Source organism: Callithrix jacchus, chromosome 5 (genome assembly GCF_049354715.1).
Source record: "Callithrix jacchus isolate 240 chromosome 5, calJac240_pri, whole genome shotgun sequence".
Taxonomy (NCBI): domain Eukaryota; kingdom Metazoa; phylum Chordata; class Mammalia; order Primates; family Cebidae; genus Callithrix; species Callithrix jacchus.
The window spans coordinates 40,392,499-40,415,292 of NC_133506.1; the positions used below are offsets into that span (position 1 = coordinate 40,392,499).

General features: G+C 38.1%; 1 protein-coding gene across 3 annotated transcripts in view; it reads left to right on the top strand.

Moving 5' to 3' along the window:
- Window positions 1-22,794, top strand: part of STK4 (serine/threonine kinase 4) — a 106,871-nt gene that overhangs the window by 68,608 nt on the left and 15,469 nt on the right. The window contains exon 11 of one of the 3 annotated variants that reach the window (XM_035298693.3): window positions 14,957-15,055. The exons of the other annotated variants lie outside the window; for them this stretch is intronic. Within the exon in view, the coding sequence (XP_035154584.1) occupies window positions 14,957-15,040 (84 nt within the window). The 3' untranslated portion in view covers window positions 15,041-15,055. Of the gene's footprint in view, window positions 1-14,956; window positions 15,056-22,794 lie in introns of those variants that run through there. 3 annotated transcript variants of the gene reach the window in all.

Genomic DNA, 22,794 nt, shown 5'->3' on the forward strand with positions numbered 1-22,794 from the left:
GCCTATGCTTAAGTTAATACTCTCAAGAATGCATCTTGATGTTTTCTGGGAACTCAGTTATCTACAACTTGAAATTTTATCTGCCATTTCATAGAGACAAAAAGAACACTCCCAAAACATTCTTTGAAATTACTGTTCATTTATTTCAAAATGAGCCTAAAAATTAGTGTATATTCTTAAATTTACCAGCTTTTAATGGTAAGTTAAAATGTAATGTTCCATTACTCAGTTAGAACAACAATCGTCAACTCAACTATTCTTGTTTTGACCTATACCAAAACTCAACAAGTAGTGATTTCTTATAGGTTAGTTGCAATGTAGAATATGAAACTAAATTCATGAAATTTTCTTACTCTGTATATTAAAATTCATTGTTTTAAAATTTTGAGTGGAACTTTTACTCGTGATTTTTTAACATCATGCCATTGGGCATTTGGAAAATGTTGGTTCATTCAGTTACATGGATCTTATAAATGTTGGCACATTTTATTAACAATATAAAAAAAACACATTCCTTGAAATTATGACCAGTCCCATCAGAAGAGTATCTAAGTGTAGGGAAGTTGTCAAGCTCACAGTGGTGGAATCAAGTTTTCCAGAATATTAATTTTCATTTGAAGGTTTGAATTTTATCATCAACTACAGCACTCCTAGTTGTTTTCCTTTGAGTGACAGACTCACTTTTTTCATTTCTGAGAAAATGTCTGCCAGATACCCAAGTCTGAATACTCATAGTTTGTCATACAATCAATCCAATTATTATATGTTAAAGCCACTTGGAGTAATTTCTGTGTTATGCCACAAACTCAATAAGCTGATAGGTTTTATTGTGTCATTTTGTTTTTTGTTTGAGGTATTGCTTTTTATTGTTTTGCTTTATAATTATGTAAATTATATGGTTCCCAGGGCAAATATACAGAACAAAGTTGTTCAGATTTAGTTTCTATTCCTATCCCTTCTGTTTCCTCCCTTTTTTTGTGTTTGGGAGATACACACACACGCGTGCATGCACAAATATGTGTATGTTTGTACGACCATTCTGAGGTAACAGTAGTGTCCTATCCATACAGTCTCTGTTTGTTTTTTGTTAATTATATATCCTAGAAATTACTCCATAGCCATATATATTGTCCTCATTCTTTTTTCCTATGCTTAGTATTCTGTTATGAAGATGTATTGTAGTTTATTCAGCCAGTCCTCTGTTGGTACACATTTAGGTTGTTTGCAATAGTTTTTAAGTTGATTGCTTCATAAACCTATTCATAAATAGGGAATGTGATTTTTTTATAATTGTTAGTTTTGGTTTTTAAGGTTCATGCTTTGCTTGTCAGTTTTGAGAAATAAGTTACATGTTTTAAGCCTGTTTAGCTTTTTTTTTTTTTAACAGCAAGGAGTAGATATATCCAGAAGTCTCCCTCTGCCACGTCCCTGTGCCAGTCTAGTGTTGTTTGTATAAACCAGCCCCTAAACCTCTAGTCATAACATCACATGTCACAGGAAGAGTGAGTAATTGATCTCCTGGCAAACACTGTTAGCCTGCCCCAGGTATTAAAATGTTGCCAGGTGTTAACAGCCTGGAGGCCTGGAATTCCTAATTGCTATAATCAGAGCCTGAAATTTGTAAAGTTTGAATCATTAGAACCAAAGCCAGTTTGGTTCAGTTACTTTAATTTTTCTATAATTTGAAATCAGAAAATAAAAGAACAACTATAACTTCAGTGTTGTTTATTGTTAATCAAGAAGGTTTCAATGGCTGAAATTTAAAATGTAAATTAGCTATTGATCTAGAAGGCACAGTTTTTAGTTTTCAGCTGTGGTGAATGTATTTTTTTTATTCTTGGATCTATAGCCATGCCTTTGAATTATGATCTCATTCACTTAGACACATCTTTTTCACTCTTCTTCTTTTGAGCTATTAAAGGTATTTTCTTCAGTCTTCCTTCTTATCTTTACCTCCTGTTTTTTTCTCACATGAGTTCTCGATGATTAAGTAATCCTTATTCCTGGGACACTAAATGTTGAGAAGACAAAGGAGATCTATGCAAGTTTCCTCACCCTACCCAAACAAAAAGTCTCTGTTAGAACTCTGAAAGTGATATTTGCGTATGTAGCCCAGTGCCTCTGAAAGAAAAGCATGATGCAGAACTTTTGTCATTATTTGTGTTCCTGGCGTCATTTCCCTCTCCCCATAGGACCGCTTTTACTTAATACAAATCTGGATCCTCCACTACTCAAATGAAATACAATGCAATTGACATATTTTGTCTTTGATAACACACCTACTCCAAGCACCAATAATGCTGGAATAGAAAGCATGTTTCATTTCCTTTCTTTGTTTCTCTATTGGAGTTTGATGCTGATATTACTGAGATTTCTAATGGACAGTGTAGGGAGGAGAAGGCTGATTGATGGTAATTTATTGTACTGCTGCTGAGAAAAAACACAACTCAGGGCATTGGTTGTTCTATACATTCAGTTTTTTTTACTGGAAATGTTAGTTTTTACATTTTTTTCTTCTTTTTTAAAACTTTCCAACTGTTAATTTCAGGGGCACATGTGTAGGATGTCGAGGTTTGTTACATAGGTAAATGTGTGCCATGGTGGTTTACGGCTCAGATCATGCCATCACCTAGAAATTAAGCCTAGCATCCATTAGCTATTCTTCCTGATGCTCTCCCTTCTTCCAAGCCCCAACCCCACCCTCCGACAGGCCCTGATATGTGTTGTTCCCCACCACATGTCCATGTGTTCTTATCATTCAGCTCCCACTTACAAGTGAGAACATGCAGCATTTGGTTTTCTGTTATGTGTTAGTTTGCTAAGGATAATTGCCTCTGGCTCCATCCATGTTCCTGCAAAGGACATAATCTTGTTCCTTTTTATGGCTGTATAGTATTCCATGGTGTATATGTACCACATGTCCTTTATCCAGTCTATCATTGATGGGCATTTAGATTGTTCATTGCAGTACTATTCACAATAGCAAAGATTTTACATTTGTTTAGAAGGTGTGATAAAGTTGCAGTTGTGTCTCTTTTATGTGTACCAAAGTGACTGTTCTTTTAGTGAAAAAGCAGTAGGTTTGGTAGTTAAGATCATTGGAGTCAGGCTTTCAGGGTTCAAATCCTTACTTCACCATTTGCTGAGTAGCTGTGGGCACTTTCCTCTCTTCTCTGAGCTTCACTGTCCTTATCTGTAAAATGAAGTAATATTAGAACTCATAGGATACAGTTTGAATCTATATAGAGTTAAATGGAGTAATGTACTTAAAGTGTCTGCAGTATAACACAGATGGAATGTCCCAAATCTGGAATCCTGAAATGCTCCAAAATTTGAAACTTTTTGAGCATGCAAAGAAAGTGCTCATTGGAGCATTTCAAACTTCATATTTTTGGATTAGGGATGGTCAACAGATAAATATAATGCAAATATTTCAAAATCCCCAAATACCAAAGTTTAAAGCACTTCCGGTCCTAGATACTTCACCTGTAGTCACTTCATAAATGTCAGCTCTCCTCTCTCCTTCCACTTTCCCCTCCTTTCTCGAAACTTTGTCCATGGAGTAAATTTTACCTAAACATTTTTCCTAGTGATTTGCCATTGACTTCTGTTACAAAACCAGAGATAGATTTCCAAAGAATACTTGCTCCCACAGGTACTGATATAAAACTACTCCAAAACAAAGGAGTGAAAACTGTTACTGCTTGGAAATTGACTACCAAAATGATCATAGATATCATTTGTAGAACTAACTAATGCTTTCTTCCTTTCTTTCCCCTTACATCTCTATACAATATTACAGTGTTTCTTTCTACCCACTTCTCAAATCATGAACTGTTGAGGTTAATGGAAATTTTCAAATCTTGAAGCTCCGAAACTACCTCCCTTACAATAACACACTTCCACCAATAGATGCCGCCCTTTCACTTCTTGAATGTACAGTCTCCTGTGGCATTTGCTTAAAGTAGAGCTTGCTGGCTATGTAAAATGAATGATAAAGTTACAGAACCAGGCTACGTGTTGCTGGCTCATGCTATAATCCCAGCTTTTTAGGAGGCTAAGGTCAGAGGATCACTTGAGCCCAGGAGTTCAAGGCCAATCTGGGCAACATAGTGAGACCCCCATCTCTACAAAAAATAAAAGCAAATTTGAAAAAGCCAGACAGCGTGGCATGTACCTGTGGTGTCAACTACCTAGGTTTTTGAGGTGGGAGGATTTCTTGAGCCCAGGAGTACAAGGTTACAGTGAGCTGTGATTGTGCCACTGCACTTCAGGCTGGGCAACAGAGCAAGATCTTGTCTCAAAAAATAAAAATAAAAAAAGTTACCAAACCATTTTAGAAATCTGACATTGTGTGAAGTGAGTTTCTTTGAAAATAGAGAAAGCTTGTAACACAGACCAGTAGGATGAACATTACATTATACCGAGAAGGGTGAATGGCCCAGTTTTAGCTTTCACCTTGAGTGAGTCACCCTTCTCTTTGAATTTCAGGTTTGAGGTCTGTAAAAATTAAACATAATACTACCTGTCTTGCTTTTCCCACAGGGTTGAAGAAATGATCAAATGAAATATAGGTTGAGTTATTCGAACTAAGTTTTGTTTCAGAACTTTGGTAGAATTTTATTAGCCAAGAATTAGGAGGCCGCTGATGTTTATTTTTGGTTCATTGCGTATTAAGTATTACTACTTATTTTTATTTCTCCTTCTATTTTACCGTTATAAAAAACGAGCTCTTTGAATGATGACAAATAATTCAGAAGCGAGGAAGCCAAGGGAGCAGTTAAGCCTGGATTTCTGGTATGACTTCGTTTGCTGATGATAGTAATGTTATCATCACTTTAGATTTAGGTAGCATCGAATATGAAGTTGCATTCATATTTTGTTCTTTTGTTTGGCAATGCTTACAGTGTTTCTGTGAGGTAGCAAGGTGGGGTTTCTTATCCTCTGATAGTTTGAGGAGCTGGAGCCCAGAGACATTTTACAAAGGCATCTTTCCTACTTAGTGCCAGAATCAGGTCTAGAACCCAAATCCCTAAGTGGCTTTCAGTCTCCATTAATTCTTAAGTGTGTTTTCTCACATTAAAAAAAAAACCCAAAACTATACCTACATATTAAATACTCAATGTTATAAACCAGGAAAAAGAATCTTCTTTCAAATAACATGTGATAGGTACTACAGTAACCAGGAAGAATGGTTTCAGGTTTATTCCATCTTCGTGGGAATTTGGTGACATTGCAGGAGTACTTATTATTAACTCACATTGTTTTTTCTTTTTTCGTGCTTATTGAGAACACAATGCAAATTGATGAGCTTTGCATTTCATTAATTGTTTATATAAGCAATTCTTCTTTTGGAACAATTTAATTTGTACTTTCTTTTGCTGTTCTTATTTACTTTTTAATTATGGGTTATACAGTAATTTTGCTGTTGCCAGAAAATGCCATTTTGTTTTTTGAGAAGGAGTCTCGCTCTGTTGCCCAGGCTGGAGCTCAGTGGCACAATCTTGGCTCACTGTCACCTCTGTCTCCCAGGTTCAAATGATCCTTCTGCCTCAGCCTTCTGAGTAGCTGGGATTACAGGAAGTTGCAACCATGCCTGGCTAATTTTCGTATTTTTAGTAGAGACAGGGTTTTGCCATGTTGGCCAAGATGGTCATGAACTCCTGATCTCAGGTGATCTGCCTGCCTTAGTGTCCCAAAGTACTGGGATTACAGGCATGTGCCACCACACCCAGCCAGAAAATGTCATTGTAACTAAAAAGGCATTATTATTTTAAGAACATTTTTGGTTTTCACTAGGTGCAATCCCAGCCCTTTGGGAGGCCAAGGCAGGAGGATTGCTTGAGGTCAGGAATTCAAGACCAGCTTGGGCTACATAGCAATACCTTGTCTCTACAAAATAAATAAATAAACAAACAAATAAATAAAAATAATGAGCTAGGTGTGGTGGTGCATACCTGCAATCTCAGCTACTCAGGAGGCTAAGGCGGAAGGATTATATGAGCCCAGGAAGTTGAGGCTGTAGCAAGCCATGATTATGCCACTGAACTCTAGCCTGGGTAACAGAATGAGACGCTATCTCAAAAGTAAAAGAAACAAAACACCAAATATAACCTGAAAATAATGTTGTCTGTTGTGGAGGGATCTTAATGGATACAGGAAATATTTGATATATTTTCTGGTTTTATCTCTGTCACAGTGTGCTGTGCTTGTCAGTCTCATTCAGGCACTTGTTCCTGAATTTTTCTTTTCTTCTACTCTGTTACCTATTGTCTAATCAGTATGGGCTTTTCTGCTTTTCTTACTCCAGTGTTAGATATTGAATATTTTTTGTAATCTTCATATTGATTCCTTGTTATCTTGTCTAATTTTACATTTTATTGGCAGAGACAACTGGTCTCTTAAGACTGAATTGCGGAATTTGAGAAGGAACTGATGAAAATCGTTATTTACTAGTTATTGTGTGTTAGGTCCCTGTAAACATTTTATCCCATCTACTTTTCATAATATCCTCACATGGTAGATCTTATTCCTACTTATTTGACAGAGACACTTTGAGACACTAGGTGACCTGAGATGCTAAGTGACCTGTCCCACCCTTGGCACTTGATTAATAAATGGTAGACTATTGTTTTTCTCAGAATAACACATTTGTTTGCAAGAGAACGGTTATAAATGTGCTAGTGGTGAACATTCATCTAATTCAGATGCTGCATCTTTTCTTTCTCTAACGTGTGCAGCCCTTAGTGAATTGCCACAGCATGCAGGTGCTCAGAATGTATTATTTGATTACGTTATTTGAGCCCATTGTACACTCTTTGGAAAACTTTTAAAATTTCTTCAGATTTTCTTTTTGTAATATCCATTCATCTACATGTATAGGAATATGCTAATTGGACTATAATTTCATAGATGTGGAATTTAGATTTCCTCCCTCCTTCTTTGCTAAAACTATAGTAAAAAACGTTGCTTGGAACTACAGTGTTGGGAATTCCCTTGATCGAATTGGATAAAGCATAAAGCATTTAGCAAAGTGCCTGGTATTCCTACTATATTATTAATATGTGGGTTCCTTTAGAGTGACGGCTTATTTATAGTGAAGGAGAGCAGTGGATTGGCAGTCAGGTCTCAGCTCTGACCGTAACTAGGTTTGTGTCTTTAAGTAAGCCACCTAACCTTTCTGGGACTCTTGTTTCTTTGTCTACTAAAGGTAAGATTAAGTCTTTAAGAGCCCTCAAACTCTTGGTCTTTGTTTGCCAGTTTAAAAAATGCAGCTAATGCATCTCTCACATAGGGGTCATATAAGCCGAAAATAAAGAGCTTGTGTAAAGTGTGTAAAAGATGCTCTGTGTATATATAAAGTTCTTGTCCAGTTATTTTAAAAGCAGAGAAGTGCTTTGAACACCCAGGACACCAAAAGGAGCATAGAAGGCAGGATAATATACCCACCAGGAACAGATAGACTTGGATTCACTGCTGACTTCATTATTTATGGAACCTGTAACTCTAGGCTAGTCGCCCAGCCTAGAATGAAGATACTAATCATATTTACCTCCAAGTTATTGAGCAGATTAAATTTAAAAACGCAAGTGCTTAGCAGAGTGTCTGACACAGAGTAGGCATTCAGTAAATTTTATTTGTATGTGTAACACTTAGGGTGGGAGACATGGATGAACTACCAGAAAAGGGAAAGATACTAAGGTGGGCTGCCCAGAAAAAAGGAAGGTAAGAGAAAGACCCACACTTATTTCACACTTTTGTTGCAGGCCCTGCTGCAGCAGCTCTTAATTCCTAGTTCACACATTATTTGCTTTGTGATTTTTTTTTTCTTTCTTTTCCTTTCTTTTTTATTTTTTGAGATGGAGTCTCCCTCTATTGCCCAGTCTGGAGTGCAGTGGTGCGATCTCACCTCACTGCAACCTCTACCTCCCGGGTTCAAGTGATTCTCCTGCCTTAGCCTCTTGAGTACCTGGGATACAGATGCCTGCCACCATGCCTGGCTTATTGTTGAATTTTTAGTAGAGATGGGGTTTTGCCATGTTGGCCAGGCTGGTCTTGAACTCTTGACCTCAGGTGATCCACCCGCCTCGGCCTCCCAAAGTGCTGGGATTACAGGCATGAGCCACCACGTCTGGCCGTGATATTTATTTTATACCTAAGATGAGGTTAATTCTGTTAAGACTTTCTTGTACCTAGGGTTTAAATATCAAGCATACTGACTAAAACACTGACAGACCTTTTGTGTTTTCTGTGATTGCTTCCCTTCTGTGCCTACCTGGAGGGCTATAAGTCTTGGACAGTTCCCACATTTATGTTTTTTTTCAAAACAGTTTTATCTTGATGGTACATTTGTTAATGTAAAAAAGCTCAAGCAGGTGTATGTGTGAGAGAGACAGAGAGAGCTGTATGGGATCCATGAGCTGCCGAGTGCACCCTTTCGTCTAGCTGAGTTCATACTGCACAGAGCATTGGATCAGAGGGTGGCTAGCTGCTGGAGGGAAGGCAACCCTGAATCTTCTGTATAGACCCACTAGTACTTCTGTTTGCCCTTTACTTAGGAAAATGCACAGCAAAAACCATTCTAGCATTTTGTAGCCTTTTGACATGGATGCATCTAGTCTAATCTTTTTTTTTTTTTTTCTTTTTCTTGAGAAGGAGTCTCACTCTGTCTCCAGGCTGAAGTGCAGTGGTGTGATCTCGGCTCACTGCAACCTCTGCCTCCTGGGTTCAAGCAATTCTTCTGCCTCAGCCTCCCGAGTACTTGGGACTACAGGCACGTACCACCATACCCAGCTAATTTTTATATTTTAGTAGAGTTGGGGTTTCTCCATGTTGGCCAGGATGATCTCGGTCTCTTGACCTTGTGAGCTGCCCACCTCGGCCTCCCAAAGTGCTGGGATTAGAGGTGTGAGCCACTGCACCTGGCCTAGTTTATTAAATCTTAATTGAGTGCTGTTAAAAATGAAGTCAGGAAATTTTGTATCCCCTCCCAAGTGCTCTTATTCCCAGATATGGCAGGACCAAGCATAAAGTTATTTTCACATGTTGGGAAGAAATTCCATGTGGGGGTTTTCCACTTTTGGAAGTGCTGCTGAGACTGCAATTATAAACTAAAACTATTCTAGGATTAATTTAAAACAGTTCCTGGGATAAATTAAGATCTTGCAGTAAAAATACTGTATACAATCTGTCACATTATCTGTGGCAACTCTTCCCTATGCCAGATTGGTCATTGAGGGTAACAGCTGCCCAGAGTTCATTGCTAAAGGGATGTTTAACAATAGTACTATGAATTCAGCACTTTATATTAGAATAGTGCTTGAATTCCTGGTATTCAGTTAATATATATAGTTTTATGTACCATGATATAGAAAATATGTGATGCATAAGATTTCAGCTTTTTAAGAATTCTCACCACTCCTCCTCCCATCTCAATTTTGTTCTTGTGGAAAATGAAAATCCCACAGGAAAGCCAAGTGTAGTCCTCATTCCCTGACTTCTGACTTTGTACTCCTTCACTCTCCACTTCCTTCCCCTCCCCTCTCTACACTGTTCACCTGGGCCTAAACATGTCTGAACCTGCAGCCTCAAAGAAAGCTTCAAGTTAGACTAGATGACCTTTAAGGTTTTGTTAATCCTGAGAATCTGTTTGGCCACATCAATGAACTCTTGTGTATCTACTCAAATGTGATAGAATAGAGGAGCATTCAGAGTAAGGGCCCTCCTAGGCTGGCTGCAGAGAGGCAGGAGCGCTTGTCCCATGGCTATACATTACACATCTCGCCTTGGGGGTATTTGGGGACTGGAGAAAGGGGAGCCAGTTTGGCCTGTGGCACATATAATTTTACACTTTCAACTACTGAAATGGGTCTGAGTTCTCCAGCTCTCACAGATCCTACCACTTCCTGTTTGTTGTTTTATGACCAGCCTGTTGAGTTTATTTTGTTGTCTTTGACACTCTCTAAAAACATTTGTGTTTGTTACCTCTGATTTAGCCAGTCTCCAGTTCATGGTAATTTAGGTAGCCTTTTCATATGAATAACTATTGCTTTAACAAGAACATCTTTGCATGGTATATCCTTAGAATTAATTCCTGCAAGTAGAATTATTGGGTCAATCTGTTTATAAATTTGAAATTTTGATACATGTTATTAAATTTCCCTGTCATTTTTGGTATGTGAATTGTCACTTTGTTATTTACCTAATTTTCAATGTAATTCTTTTCTTTATTCGTTTTAAAGACTTCTTCAGATATCAAGTCAGGTTATGAACCTTTTAACATATGTGGTAAAGATATTCTCCTAGAATATCTTTTAAAGCTTTGTGTATGGTATATAACTTCAGACATTTAAGTTTTTTATATATTTTCATTTATTAGCTTTTCCTTATGGTTTCTGGAATTTTATGTCATGTTTGCAAAAGTTTTTCACATTCTGAGATTACAAAAATATTATCCCCTACTTTTTTTTAGAATGTTTATTATTTTTTTCTTTCTCAATATTTAATCTATCAGGTGTCTGTCATGGTGTTAAGAGTAAGGTAGCAATTGAGCTTTATATTTTTCTAACAACCGAGGATTTTTAAAAATACATAGTTAATTTAGAATTACCAAATCTTCATAGCTGTAGTACCTAAAAGTGGCTTATTTTTACAGATAGAAAGTTCCACTTCAAGCACTGAGTTTTAATGTTTTTCTGCTTTTAAAACCTCTAGAAAGAAACTGTGAACAGAACACCATATTGGTTTTGGCATTAGCCTTAACGCATCTCAAATAGGCTGATTCTACAGAATTTGATCCAAAGTACTTCTATGTCTTGATGCTTTTTTTTTTTTTTTTTTGCCAAGCAAAACTGATTATTTCTTTTTTTTTTTTTTTCTTTTTTTTTAAATTTTTTATTGGATTATAGGTTTTGGGGTACATGAGCAGAGCATGCAAGACAGTTGCGTAGGTACACACATGGCAGTGTGCTTTGCTTTTCTTCTCCCCTTCACCCACATTTGGCATTTCTCCCCAGGCTATCCCTCCCCACCTCCCCCTCCCACTGGCCCTCCCCTTTTGCCCCCAATAGACCCCAGTGTTTAGTACTCCACTTTCTGTGTCCATGTGTTCTCATTTTTCATCACCCACCTATGAGTGAGAATATGCGGTGTTTCATTTTCTGTTCTTGTGTCAGTTTGCTGAGGATGATGTTCTCCAGATTCATCCATGTCCCTACAAACGACACAAACTCATCATTTCTGATTGCTGCATAATATTCCATGGTGTATATGTGCCACATTTTTCCAATCCAGTCTATTATCAGTGGGCATTTGGGTTGATTCCAGGTCTTTGCTATTGTAAACAGTGCTGCAATGAACATTTGTGTACATGTGTCCTTATAGTAGAACGATTTATAGTCTTTTGGATATATACCCAGTAATGGGATTGCTGGGTCAAATGGAATTTCTATTTCTAAGGCCTTGAGGAATCGCCACACTGTCTTCCACAATGGTTGAACTAATTTACATTCCCACCAACAGTGTAAAAGTGTTCCTTTTTCTCCACATCCTCTCCAGCATCTGTTGTCTCCAGATTTTTTAATGATCGCCATTCTAACTGGCGTGAGATGGTATCTCAATGTGGTTTTGATTTGCATCTCTCTGATGACCAGTGACGATGAGCATTTTTTCATATGATTGTTGGCCTCATATATGTCTTCTTTCGTAAAGTATCTGTTCATATCCTTTGCCCACTTTTGAATGGGCTTGTTTGTTTTTTTCCTGTAAATCTGTTTGAGTTGTTTGTAAATTCTGGATATCAGCCCTTTGTCAGATGGGTAAACTGCAAAAATTTTTTCCCATTCTGTTGGTTGCCGATCCACTCTAGTGACTGTTTCTTTTGCCGTGCAGAAGCTGTGGAGTTTCATTAGGTCCCATTTGTCTATTTTGGCTTTTGTTGCCAATGCTTTTGGTGTTTTGGTCATGAAGTCCTTGCCTACTCCTATGTCCTGGATAGTTTTGCCTAGATTTCCTTCTAGGGTTTTTATGGTGCCAGGTCTTATGTTTAAGTCTTTAATCCATCTGGAGTTAATTTTAGTGTAAGGTGTCAGGAAGGGGTCCAGTTTCTGCTTTCTGCACATGGCTAGCCAGTTTTCCCAACACCATTTGTTAAACATGGAATCCTTGCCCCATTGCTTGTTTTTGTCAGGTTTATCAAAGATTGTATAGTTGTATGTATGTTGTGTTGCCTCCGGTGCCTCTGTTTTGTTCCATTGGTCTATATCTCTGTTTTGGTACCAGTACCATGCTGTTTTGATTACTGTAGCCTTGTAGTATAGTTTGAAATCCGGTAGTGTGATGCCCCCCGCTGTGTTCTTTTTGGTTAGAATTAACTTGGCTATGCGGGCTCTCTTTTGGTTCCATATGAAGTTCATGGTGGTTTTTTCCAGTTCTGTGAAGAAAGTCAATGGTAGCTTGATGGGGATAGCGTTGATTCTGTAAATTACTTTGGGCAGTATAGCCATTTTCACGATATTAATTCTTCCTACCCATGAACATGGAATGTTTCTCCATCTGTTTGTGTCCTCTCTGATTTCGTTGAGCAGTGGTTTGTAGTTCTCCTTGAAGAGGTCCCTTACGTTCCTTGTGAGTTGTATTCCAAGGTATTTTATTCTTTTTGTAGCAATTGCGAATGGCAGTTCGCTCTTGATTTGGCTTTCTTTAAGTCTGTTATTGGTGTAGACGAATGCTTGTGATTTTTGCACATTGATTTTATATCCTGAGACTTTGCTGAAGTTGTTTATCAGTTTCAGGAGTTTTTGGGCTGAGGCAATGGGGTCTTCTAGGTATACTATCATGTCGTCTGCAAATAGAGACAATTTGGCTTCCACCTTTCCTATTTGAATACCCTTTATTTCTTTTTCTTGCCTGATTGCTGTGGCTAGAACTTCCAGTACTATATTGAATAGGAGTGGTGAGAGAGGGCATCCTTGTCTAGTGCCAGATTTCAAAGGGAATGCTTCCAGTTTTTGCCCATTCAGTATGATATTGGCTGTTGGTTTGTCATAAATAGCTTTTATTACTTTGAGATACGTTCCATCGATACCGAGTTTATTGAGGGTTTTTAGCATAAAGGGCTGTTGAATTTTGTCAAATGCCTTTAGTGCTAGACTGAAAGAAAAGTGAGGGGGTCCTCCTGTGCTGGTTGTACTTTCTGTAATTTGGCATAAAGTACAATGCTTTTTATTTTCTCGTTAGTTTCTTTCTCTTCTCTAGCCTCCGATGGTCCAGGCTCTTGTTGCTGAGTTTTGGGAGACAACTTCAAATACTTTCTGTCTAGCTGGTCATTATTGTATCTTTAAATGCTTTCCTTTTTTCTGGGTAGCTCAATAAGCGGTTACCAGGGGTCTTCCTTTGACAGTTATTACTAGCCTCTCTCGTATGGTGGGATTTAGCTGTGGGTTGATTTGTTGTGCTGGTATGTTTTCATCTGCAGCGATGCATTGCTCTTATCACATAGATTCTCTTTGTTGCTTCATTAAATGTGTTTTAATCCCTCTTTTGAATCTTTATCTGAGTATCTTGGTACCTTGGCAGTCATATTATCCTAAATTATTATAGTGCCTTTTAAAGTAGATTTCATCATTGAGGCTTATGTTTAGGTCAAGCTTGCAGGCAGGGAGGATTATGCCATTGTGGTTGAGAGGCATATAGTGGTTAAAACCACTGGAGTTATTCTGTTAGGGCTCAGAACCTATCTTCTCCTGTTTTGTCACCTGTCTAACCTTTGATTCTCTTACTTGTCAAATATGGTAAAGTCAAATCTTTGGCATAGGGCTGTTGTATCAAATGAGGTACAGGTTGTGTAATCCCAAATTCAAAAATCCAAAATCCAGAACACTTCTGGTGCCAGGCATCTTGGATAGGGGATACTAAACCTGTAATTCATGTAAAGCACCTTTATGACAATGGTCCTTATTGCTGGCCTGCAATAAGCACTTAATAAACATTATTATTTTCTTCTTTTTTGGTGTTGGTTCGCTCTTCTAGAATGTTACAGTGCTTTTTTTAAACCTTCTAGTTGTAAAAAGTATACATACCCATTATAGAAAGTTTAGAGACTGAAGAAAAGCTTAAAGAAGAAGATGTCTCTTACAATTCTTCCACCCCCCCAGCAATAATAATAATTTACATTTTGACATTTCCTTCCAGTTTTTTATACTTATATACTATTTTACACAGCTGAGATTATTGTGCATGTGTAATAAATCTTGATTTTTTTCACTTAACATAGTTTAAACATTTCTCATGTCATTAAAAACACTTAGGAAATCATTTTAAGGGTTATATAATAGCCTATCACATTATATTCTTTTGATTGACTTAATCATTCTCTTTTTACTTGGCATTTAATATCTGGGGCTTTTTTGGTTGCAGTTGGGTTGTTTTCAGGTCATTCTAACATATTAAGCCAGGCCTTTTCTTGTCAGTGGGAGGTTTGGGGATTGAGGCTTTGTGTTTGTTTTTGTTGGTGGTGTTTTTTTGCCTGTTGAGTGTGTGAATTAAAGTGGGGTTTTAACCATCAGCACCTGTGCTCTCAGACTCTGGCCACCACCTTTCTGGACAATCTCCATGCTCTGCTTTTTAATCTTTTTCTGATGAGTTCTTTTCATACTTCTGTGCTGGAAGAAAGTTGAATGGAGACTATGATTGGTGTTGAGGTTTCTGACCTGGCAGTGCCATGTGAATGCCCAGGAGCTAATCAAGGTCAACACCACTGCCTGTTAATGGCCCTTTACTGAAGTAATCATGCCGAGCAGTTCCGGGTGAGAAGACGATCCTAAATTGTTCTTCACAGCGTACGCTATTTTGGTTTCAACTTCTTATTTTTCCTGTAAAGCTTGGCTTTTAAAGTATGTTGAGACTGAATTTATTTGTGCTTTGGAATATAATGAGATTTTGTGCTCTTTTCTTTCAGAAAACTAGCCAAGAACAGCAGTCTGAAAAAGATGTATGTATCCAAAATTGCCAGGGAAACCTGCTGTGTAGATACACTTTCTGAGAAGCCACGTGGCAAATGAATGTCGTCTTTGTCTCAGAACCACAGTAGCCTGGTTCTGCTGGTGGATCATGCTAGCTGATTTGAGCTTGGTTTTTAACTGTTATTGAAGTGGCTCTGAGAGCAGGACTTAAATGCCTGTGGTGGTGACCCCAAGAGGTTTCTTAAAACAGTATCAGCCTGTGTGAGCTTGAGACCGTTTTTCACTTCTTTTGTTTGGTTCGGAGACTGCTTGATCCATGGCTGCTTGGCAGGCTTTTGCTTCAATGTTCATTCTGTGGCCATTAAACTGCAGGATATTAAACTACAGGATGATTTTAATCTCAACTACATGGTGAGCAAAAAAGCTGAGTCCAGGCTGCCTCAGAAATGGATACTAAGAACTGCAAAAAGTATCATAGAACCTTAGGCTGTTCCAAGGTTACTTCTATGGGCTTCACTGTAAGCACAGGTGACAGATGGGCCTGTCTTGAATTCCTAGAAGCCATTGTCTCTCTCAGTCAGCTGTTCCAACACTGTATCAGAGAATGATAAACTTTCAGGATTGAAAAGGGTCTTAAAGGACATATTTTCCAGCTCTTGCTATATTTTCAACAAGAGGCATCATCTCACATTTGCTTGACTACCTCTAGTCATTTCTGAAAGGAGGGAATTCCACAAGTTGGAAGTAGTTCAAATCGTTGCTCAAAGCTCTGTCTAAAGATAGTACTTTCTTTTTTTCAGCCGAAATTTGTCCCCAGGGAACTTCTATCTATGAAATTTTGATTACTTCTCACAGGAACTTTACAAAAAGTTAGTTGGGATTATTTGGATTTTCCACTTTGCAGATGGAGAAAGCCACCATCTCTTTGCCCTAACTACTTTGGTATTATGGTAGCTTGGGTTGAGGAAAATTTGCCAGGTCATCATTACCAAGGCAAGTAACTAAATCATGGGTTCTCTCTATGCTAATGCTGCCCAGCATGTAGGCTTTACTGGTGTCTGTGCTTCGTTCCCTCCCTCTGTTTAGCTGAGAGAATGAGTGTGAAAGCACTTAGCTAGTAGTAGATGTTGGGTGACAGTTCATTAAAAGTGCAGACTCCTGGCCAGGTGCCGGGCTCACACCTGTAATCCTAGCACTTTGAGAGGCCAAATCAGGAGGATCACTTGAGCCTAGGAGTTTAAGATTAGCCTGAGAAACGTAGCTAGACCCTGTCTCTACAAAAAAATTAAAAAAAAAAAAATTAGCCAGGGTTGGTGGTACCCACCTGTAGCCCAGCTTACTCAGGGGGCTGAAGCAGGAAGATCACTTGAGCCCAGGAATTTGAGGCTGCAGTAAGCTGTGATTGCACTACTGTAGTCTAGCCTGGGTGACAGAGGGAGACCCTGCCTTTTTTTTTTTTTAAATAAAATAAAAATTAAAGGAAAAAGTACAGACTCCAGAATCAGAACTTGATTCAATTTTTATTTCAACTACTTACTGGCTGTGTTAACCTCAATGGATTATATAATTCTCCAAACCTCAAATTTCTCATCTGTAGCACTGGGTTAATAATGATAGATGTAAGATTTAATGATGAACAAATGAGATTAATATATGTGAAATACTTAATGTATAGCTGCTAATAATGAACAGTTAATGCTTAAAAGAATTCTGGTCTTTATTATTGCTATCGTTATTATTCCTGTAATCACTGTACAACAAGATCCCTGAATCCATCAAGGCAATACAGGCAGAGCCTCTGTTCTGTCCCACCTGTCCTTATGATTTCTCCTCTCCATAGAACTACCCTTGATATTCATTTTCACCTGATTTACCAAGAATAGCAATGTCAGCATCAAAGGAAGGGGTGGGAATGGGCATGTACACGATTTATCTGGTCCCTGGATCTCTCTGCTTCTCTTGTATGGAGAGCTTTCAGGAGTCACCTTGGTATTCTGCCATGTTGCCAGAACTGGAGGTTGGGTGTTAACTTTTTTTTTCTTATTTCCTGCCTTTAGGGAAGATACCTATAATCAGAAATATCATGATTGTCTCTATTTTCAGAGATGGTTTCATCCTCTGTGGCTTTGTTATTTGAGTATGTGTTTTTAACAGTCTAGCTCATTCTACTTTTTCCTTGTGGTCTAGATTTCTTAGTGCTCAGTTTTGTTTGGTTTCGCTTCAGATTAATCTAGGTCTCTGCCACTTCCCAGGACATCTTAATTTCATGTACGTTTTAAAATTTATTGACATCAAGTTTTAGATTTTAAAATTTATCTGTATTTATAGCTTGCTTTTTATTCCTGTTATTTATTTCTTCTTTTTTTTTTGGAGCGAGGGTAGGGATCTTTTTTTTTGATGGGCATGCGGGGGTGGGGTGGGGATCAATCTTATCAAAGTGTAATTTTTTTAAAGCACATACCAGCTTTTGGTTTTGTTGATCCTTGCTCCTGCACATTAACTTTTTTGAATTCATTAATTTATTTCTTACATCATTTTCTTCTTTCTACTTTCTATGGGTTTATTTTGTTTTCTTCACTTGAACAATTCAGCTTACTAATTTTTAATTATCTTTTTTTTTTTCCTCTGAGATGGAGTCTGGCACTGTTGCCCAGGCTGGAGTGCAGTGGCACGATCTTGGTTCACTGCAACCTCTGCCTCCCAGGTTCAAGCAATTCTCCTGTTTCAGCCTCCTGAGTAATTGGGACTACAGGTGCACGCCACCATGCCCAGCTAATTTTTGTTTTTTTAGTAGAGACAGCATTTCACCATATTGGCCAGGCTGGTCTCAAACTCCTGACATCGTGATCTGCCCACCTTGGCCTCCCAAAGTGGTAGGATTACAGGTGTGAGCCACCGTGCCCGGCCCAATTATCTTTCTTTTCTAATATACATTTAAGGCTCTAAAATTTCTTTTGCATGTTACTTCAACAACCTTCCACAATTTTTGATGTGTAATATTTTTGTAAAGTAGGTTTGTTGAGGTCTAATTTATATGCTATAAAATGTGCTCCTTTTAAGTGTACAGTTTGATGAGTTTTAGTAGAAATATACAGTTGTATAAACACCACCATAATCAAGCTATAGAACATTTCTAATATCCCATATAGTTCTCTTATGCCCTTTTTTTTGTTCCTATAGCTTTGTCTTTTTAGGATGTCAGGTGAATAGAATTATGCAGTATATAGCCTTTTGTGTTTGGCCTCATTCACTTACATACTGTTTTGAGATTTGTTCATTTGTTGCATATATCTGGAGTTTGTTCCTTTTTGTTGCTGAGTAGTTTCCATTGTATGGATATTACCAGAATTTATCTGTTCACCACTAATTTTCAGTGGAACAAAAAGAGAGTATTTTAATTCTGCACTTGGATTGTAAATATCATACCAGACTATTCTGGACTGGAACGTATCTTGGAATTTTTCAAATGTAAATGTTTATGTAGGTTTTATCATTTTGGAAATTTTTCCATTAGTGGTCAAACATGAGCTTGTGTATTCACTTGCATCCTTCCTCCTATAGCAGTCTGGGTTCAGAGAGAAGATAGAAACCACACAGTAGGTTAAACAGAGGGGAAGTTTAATATAAATAAGTATTACCTATGATAAAAGAGTAACTATCAGATATGAAGAAACTGTGTATGGTTCCCTAAGGCTGAGGGCGTATATCCAAGGAAGGACAAACTGCCAGGGCTTCAGACTTTGTTTGAGAAGATGTGGTTCAGCCCATGGAATCACAGCAGAGTCTGCTGGTTTGACAAGATGAGCTGATCCAAAGTCTCTGGACAGGCCCTAGATTACCCTCTGGAGTGCAGGCAGACAGCAGGCCATCTAGTGGGTTAGTAGGTTCTGGGCCCTGGTTGGGGCAAGAGGCCTTAGGAACACAAGAGCCATGTGGAGGCTTTGGTTGCATGTCAACTGAGCTCCCAAATGTTAGGGTAGGCCGAGCCTGCAAGGTCATAGAAAGACCACATTCTAGGCTGTAGGTGGGCCACAGTGTCGATGGTACTCACACTCACATTGCCAGCTCCCATGCTGGACACCCAGGACAGCCTCTTCCTCCCAGTGCTCTACTGAGAAAACTTCACAGCACACATTCTTCAGAGAAATGCTTATCACAGAGTGCAGACAGAAGGGTACACTTGGAGCTTAGAGGTAACACACTCTCCCTCTTCTTTTTCAAAGAAGTACTCTCAAGTCAAGAGCAGTAATAACTACATGCTTGTGCTATTAACAATCAGACCCTTCATGAGGGGAAAAGAGTTTATGAAAATTAGAACCTATGTAGTTTTAAGTAACAAAGATATGTTTATAGACAAACAGAACTATACCTTCCTGTGGGACCTGTGTTATATACAGACATGGTATTGTCACTGTTCTCCCCTCTCCCAGTCATTGGAATCGTAGATTCCAAGTTGTAAGTCAGACCCCAGATTGGAAGCCCTTTCTTTCTTCAAGATGTTTGCTCATTATAGAAAACATTTAGGAAGCACGTTTTAAAGAATGGTTTTATACCAGAGAAGCTAAGTGTTTTTAACTCTGAGCCTAGATGAGCTTACTATTAGGAATATGGTGTTTAACTTTTCGAAATGAAAAACTGGGACATACGGTTATTACGAATAATTTTTTCTGGTTTAGGAATTTATACACATTTGAGAAGTGTTACCATGGCATAAATTATTTCACATTTGATTATACCCAATTAAAAAGTTGCTGAAAAGAATAAAGGACTATCCCAAAATATGTAGGCTATATAAATATTAATGTTTTCACGGAATAAGGATTAAGCCCATCTTTTTTAGAGTCTTCTATCAGAAAAATGAACAAATGATAACTCATATTTAACAGTTTGAAGGATAGACACACACACACACACACACACACACACACACACACACACACACACCCTACCCTACCCTTATCTGGACCTAATTTATGTTTTTGACACTGTGGAGAGTTCAGGTCCTAAGACTTTATGACCATTATAAAAACATTCTGACATGCTTCGCAGAATTCTTGTCTGCTTTTGTTGCAGATTTTTTTTCTTTCAAAGGATTGCTTGAGAAGATATTTATTTTTGGGTATTTAGGTTGTGAATTTCTCACCCTTCATTAAATGGAGTACCCAGCAATAAGGCTCACAGAGTGTTACTTTCCAGAAACTGAGTGCTGTGTACTTGCAATCTTTTCCTCTTTAAGAAAGCCCAAATTTTAAAAATTTGACCTGCGAAGTAGCTAATTTAGGGAATTTCTATTTGTATTCTTGACAAGTTTTCTGTAAGCATTTTTTTCTTTTATGTGTTTAAAATTGGATCCTATTTAGTCTGTAGATACCTTTTAAGACTGCATCTATTAAATAAAGTGAGATCAATTTGCATTTTAGCTTTCAAATTTTGCTTGGGATTCTTTGGGCTGTTTTTATTTGGCAGGAAGAGAGAGAAGCAGCTTGGCCTTTTTGCTGTCTTGGAAATTTCCAGCCCAAGAAAGCATACAGAGGCATAGCTCACAGGGTTTCTTATATGATTAGCTAGCTCTTTTCCTGAATTATTAAGCTGCATTAAAACAACAGCTTGGTACAGTTGGTGTTTTAGGTTTTCATGCCTTCTGAAAGATTAATATTCCTACAAGAATGAGGTTACTTTTGATGTCCCCTTTAGTGTTCTTAAACATCAAGAGCATCGCATTCTTGTACTCTACCTTCTGCAGACATTTACAGTTATTCTAGGAGGTGTAATGGGTGTTTACTAACTTCCTGAAAGTGTTTCTCTCACAGATTGGCTTCCTTAAGTGTGAACTTTTTACACTAATTTGAAACTACACTGTCCCCCTTGTCAATGGGGGATATGTTCCAAGACCCCCACTGGACGGCAAAACCATAGATAGTACCAAACCCCATTGCTCCCAGTCAGAACAAGTTTCTGTTCATGTCTTTCACCCACAAATTTAATGCCTTTTCTATCTTAACCAAGGGCTTATCACCCAGCTGTGGTTGAAACTTTTGCCCCTTAAGGTATAGCAACAAAACTAGCATGTATTGCTTTTTCCTTCTTCATAGTATCACTGGTAGAAGATTGATTCATTCTTACTGTAATCGTAGCAACCTTAGTATATGACTTCTTTTTCCTTTTTAGTCAACAATGTTGATTTTTTCACTTAAAGGAAGAACATCGTGGCTTCTCTTTGGCTTCTATGAATTGCCAGCATCACTGCTCTTACATTTTGGGTCCATTATTAAGTGAAATAGGGGTTCCTTAAACAAACAAGTACTTTGATACCAATTCTGCAGTAGTTCATTTGATAACCAAGGTGACTACGGAGTGACTGACAGGCGGGTAGTGTGTATAGCATGGTTATGCTGGACAAAGAGTTGATTCACATCCCAGGCGGGATAGAGCAGGGCAGTACAGGATTTCATCATGCTTCTTAGAATGACACACAGTTAAAACTTAGGAATTTATTTCTGGAAGTTTCCATTTAATATTTTCAGACCTTGGTTGACTGTGGGTAACTGAAACTGCAGATAAGGGGGAATAATGTACTCTTAAAAGACAATTTTTCTTAAAGAGCAGGACTAGAGTGAACTTTTGCTTTCTTTTTCTTTGTAACTCTATTGCAATTAGGATACTGAATTAGTCCCTCATGTTGATTTTGGTATGCATGGGTCAATTTTGAGTAATTGACATAACTTTATTTAATGAACTTATATTATCCTCTTAGGCTTATGTATTGATTATATACTTTCAAAGCTGAAAAGCCTAGTGTCTTACTAGTGCTTGAGAGAACCCAATAAAAAGTATCACTTTCAAATAAAGGCTTAAAGATTAAGGTTATATTTCCTTATTAAATATTTATCGAGAATTATTTTCTGCTGGCCTGCTCTCTGAAAATATATTAGATATAGTCTCTACTCTTAAATAGCTCCCACTTTAGTAAACAAAAAAGATACATGATTGAGAGAGGAGTTGGAGCTTGCGCGGAGCTGGAAGGCTGAATGGGCAGTCCCCTAAGCAGAAGACAGTAGATTCAGCAGAAGCTTGGAGGTGTACAAAAGTATGGCACCTGAAGGAACTGGGAGTCATTGTTAGTATTATTGACAAATGAGGTCATAAGTCTTTTTGTTTATTTAACCTAATTTTATTAGTTATCTGTATCTCACGTGTGTTACTTGAACTAACCAAACTTGCATTTCATTTTTAAAAATTAAAATTCAGACCTTTCCCTGAATTAGAATGAGCCCCCCCCTTTCTGAGCTCCCCCTTTCTGAGCCCCCCCCCTTTGCATTATAAATTTATGAAGAGATGCAGTTTTTTTTTTTTTTCCCAGAGACTCTGGCCGCAGGGATTCTTACATCTCTCAACTTCTATAGCACATGTTGCCCTGACATGCAGTCGGTCAGGCTTTCAGTCAGATCTGTCCTAATTCAACCACTTACAACCTCTGGGACCACAGAGAGATATAGAATGCCTATATCTCTCTAAGCCTCCAATGTCTGCCTCTGTAAAGTGGGGGAAGAGTACTTCTTGGACTTCGGTGAGGATTACTTGAGATAATGCATGTAAGGTGCTGAGCACAATGCCCAGCACACAGAACTCAAAGTAGCTCTAATTAATGTTAGTGATCATTAGCACTCATTAATACCCCAGACCGTAGCTTGTTTTCATGACTTACCTACCTCTTTTCTCTCCACAACTAGTGTGAAGGGAGCATACTGTGTACTTTTTTGTCCCATACCCACTCTTACTCACCCATACTCCTCTATCCCGACATAGGTTCTGACACAGAGTGGGTCCTGGCTAC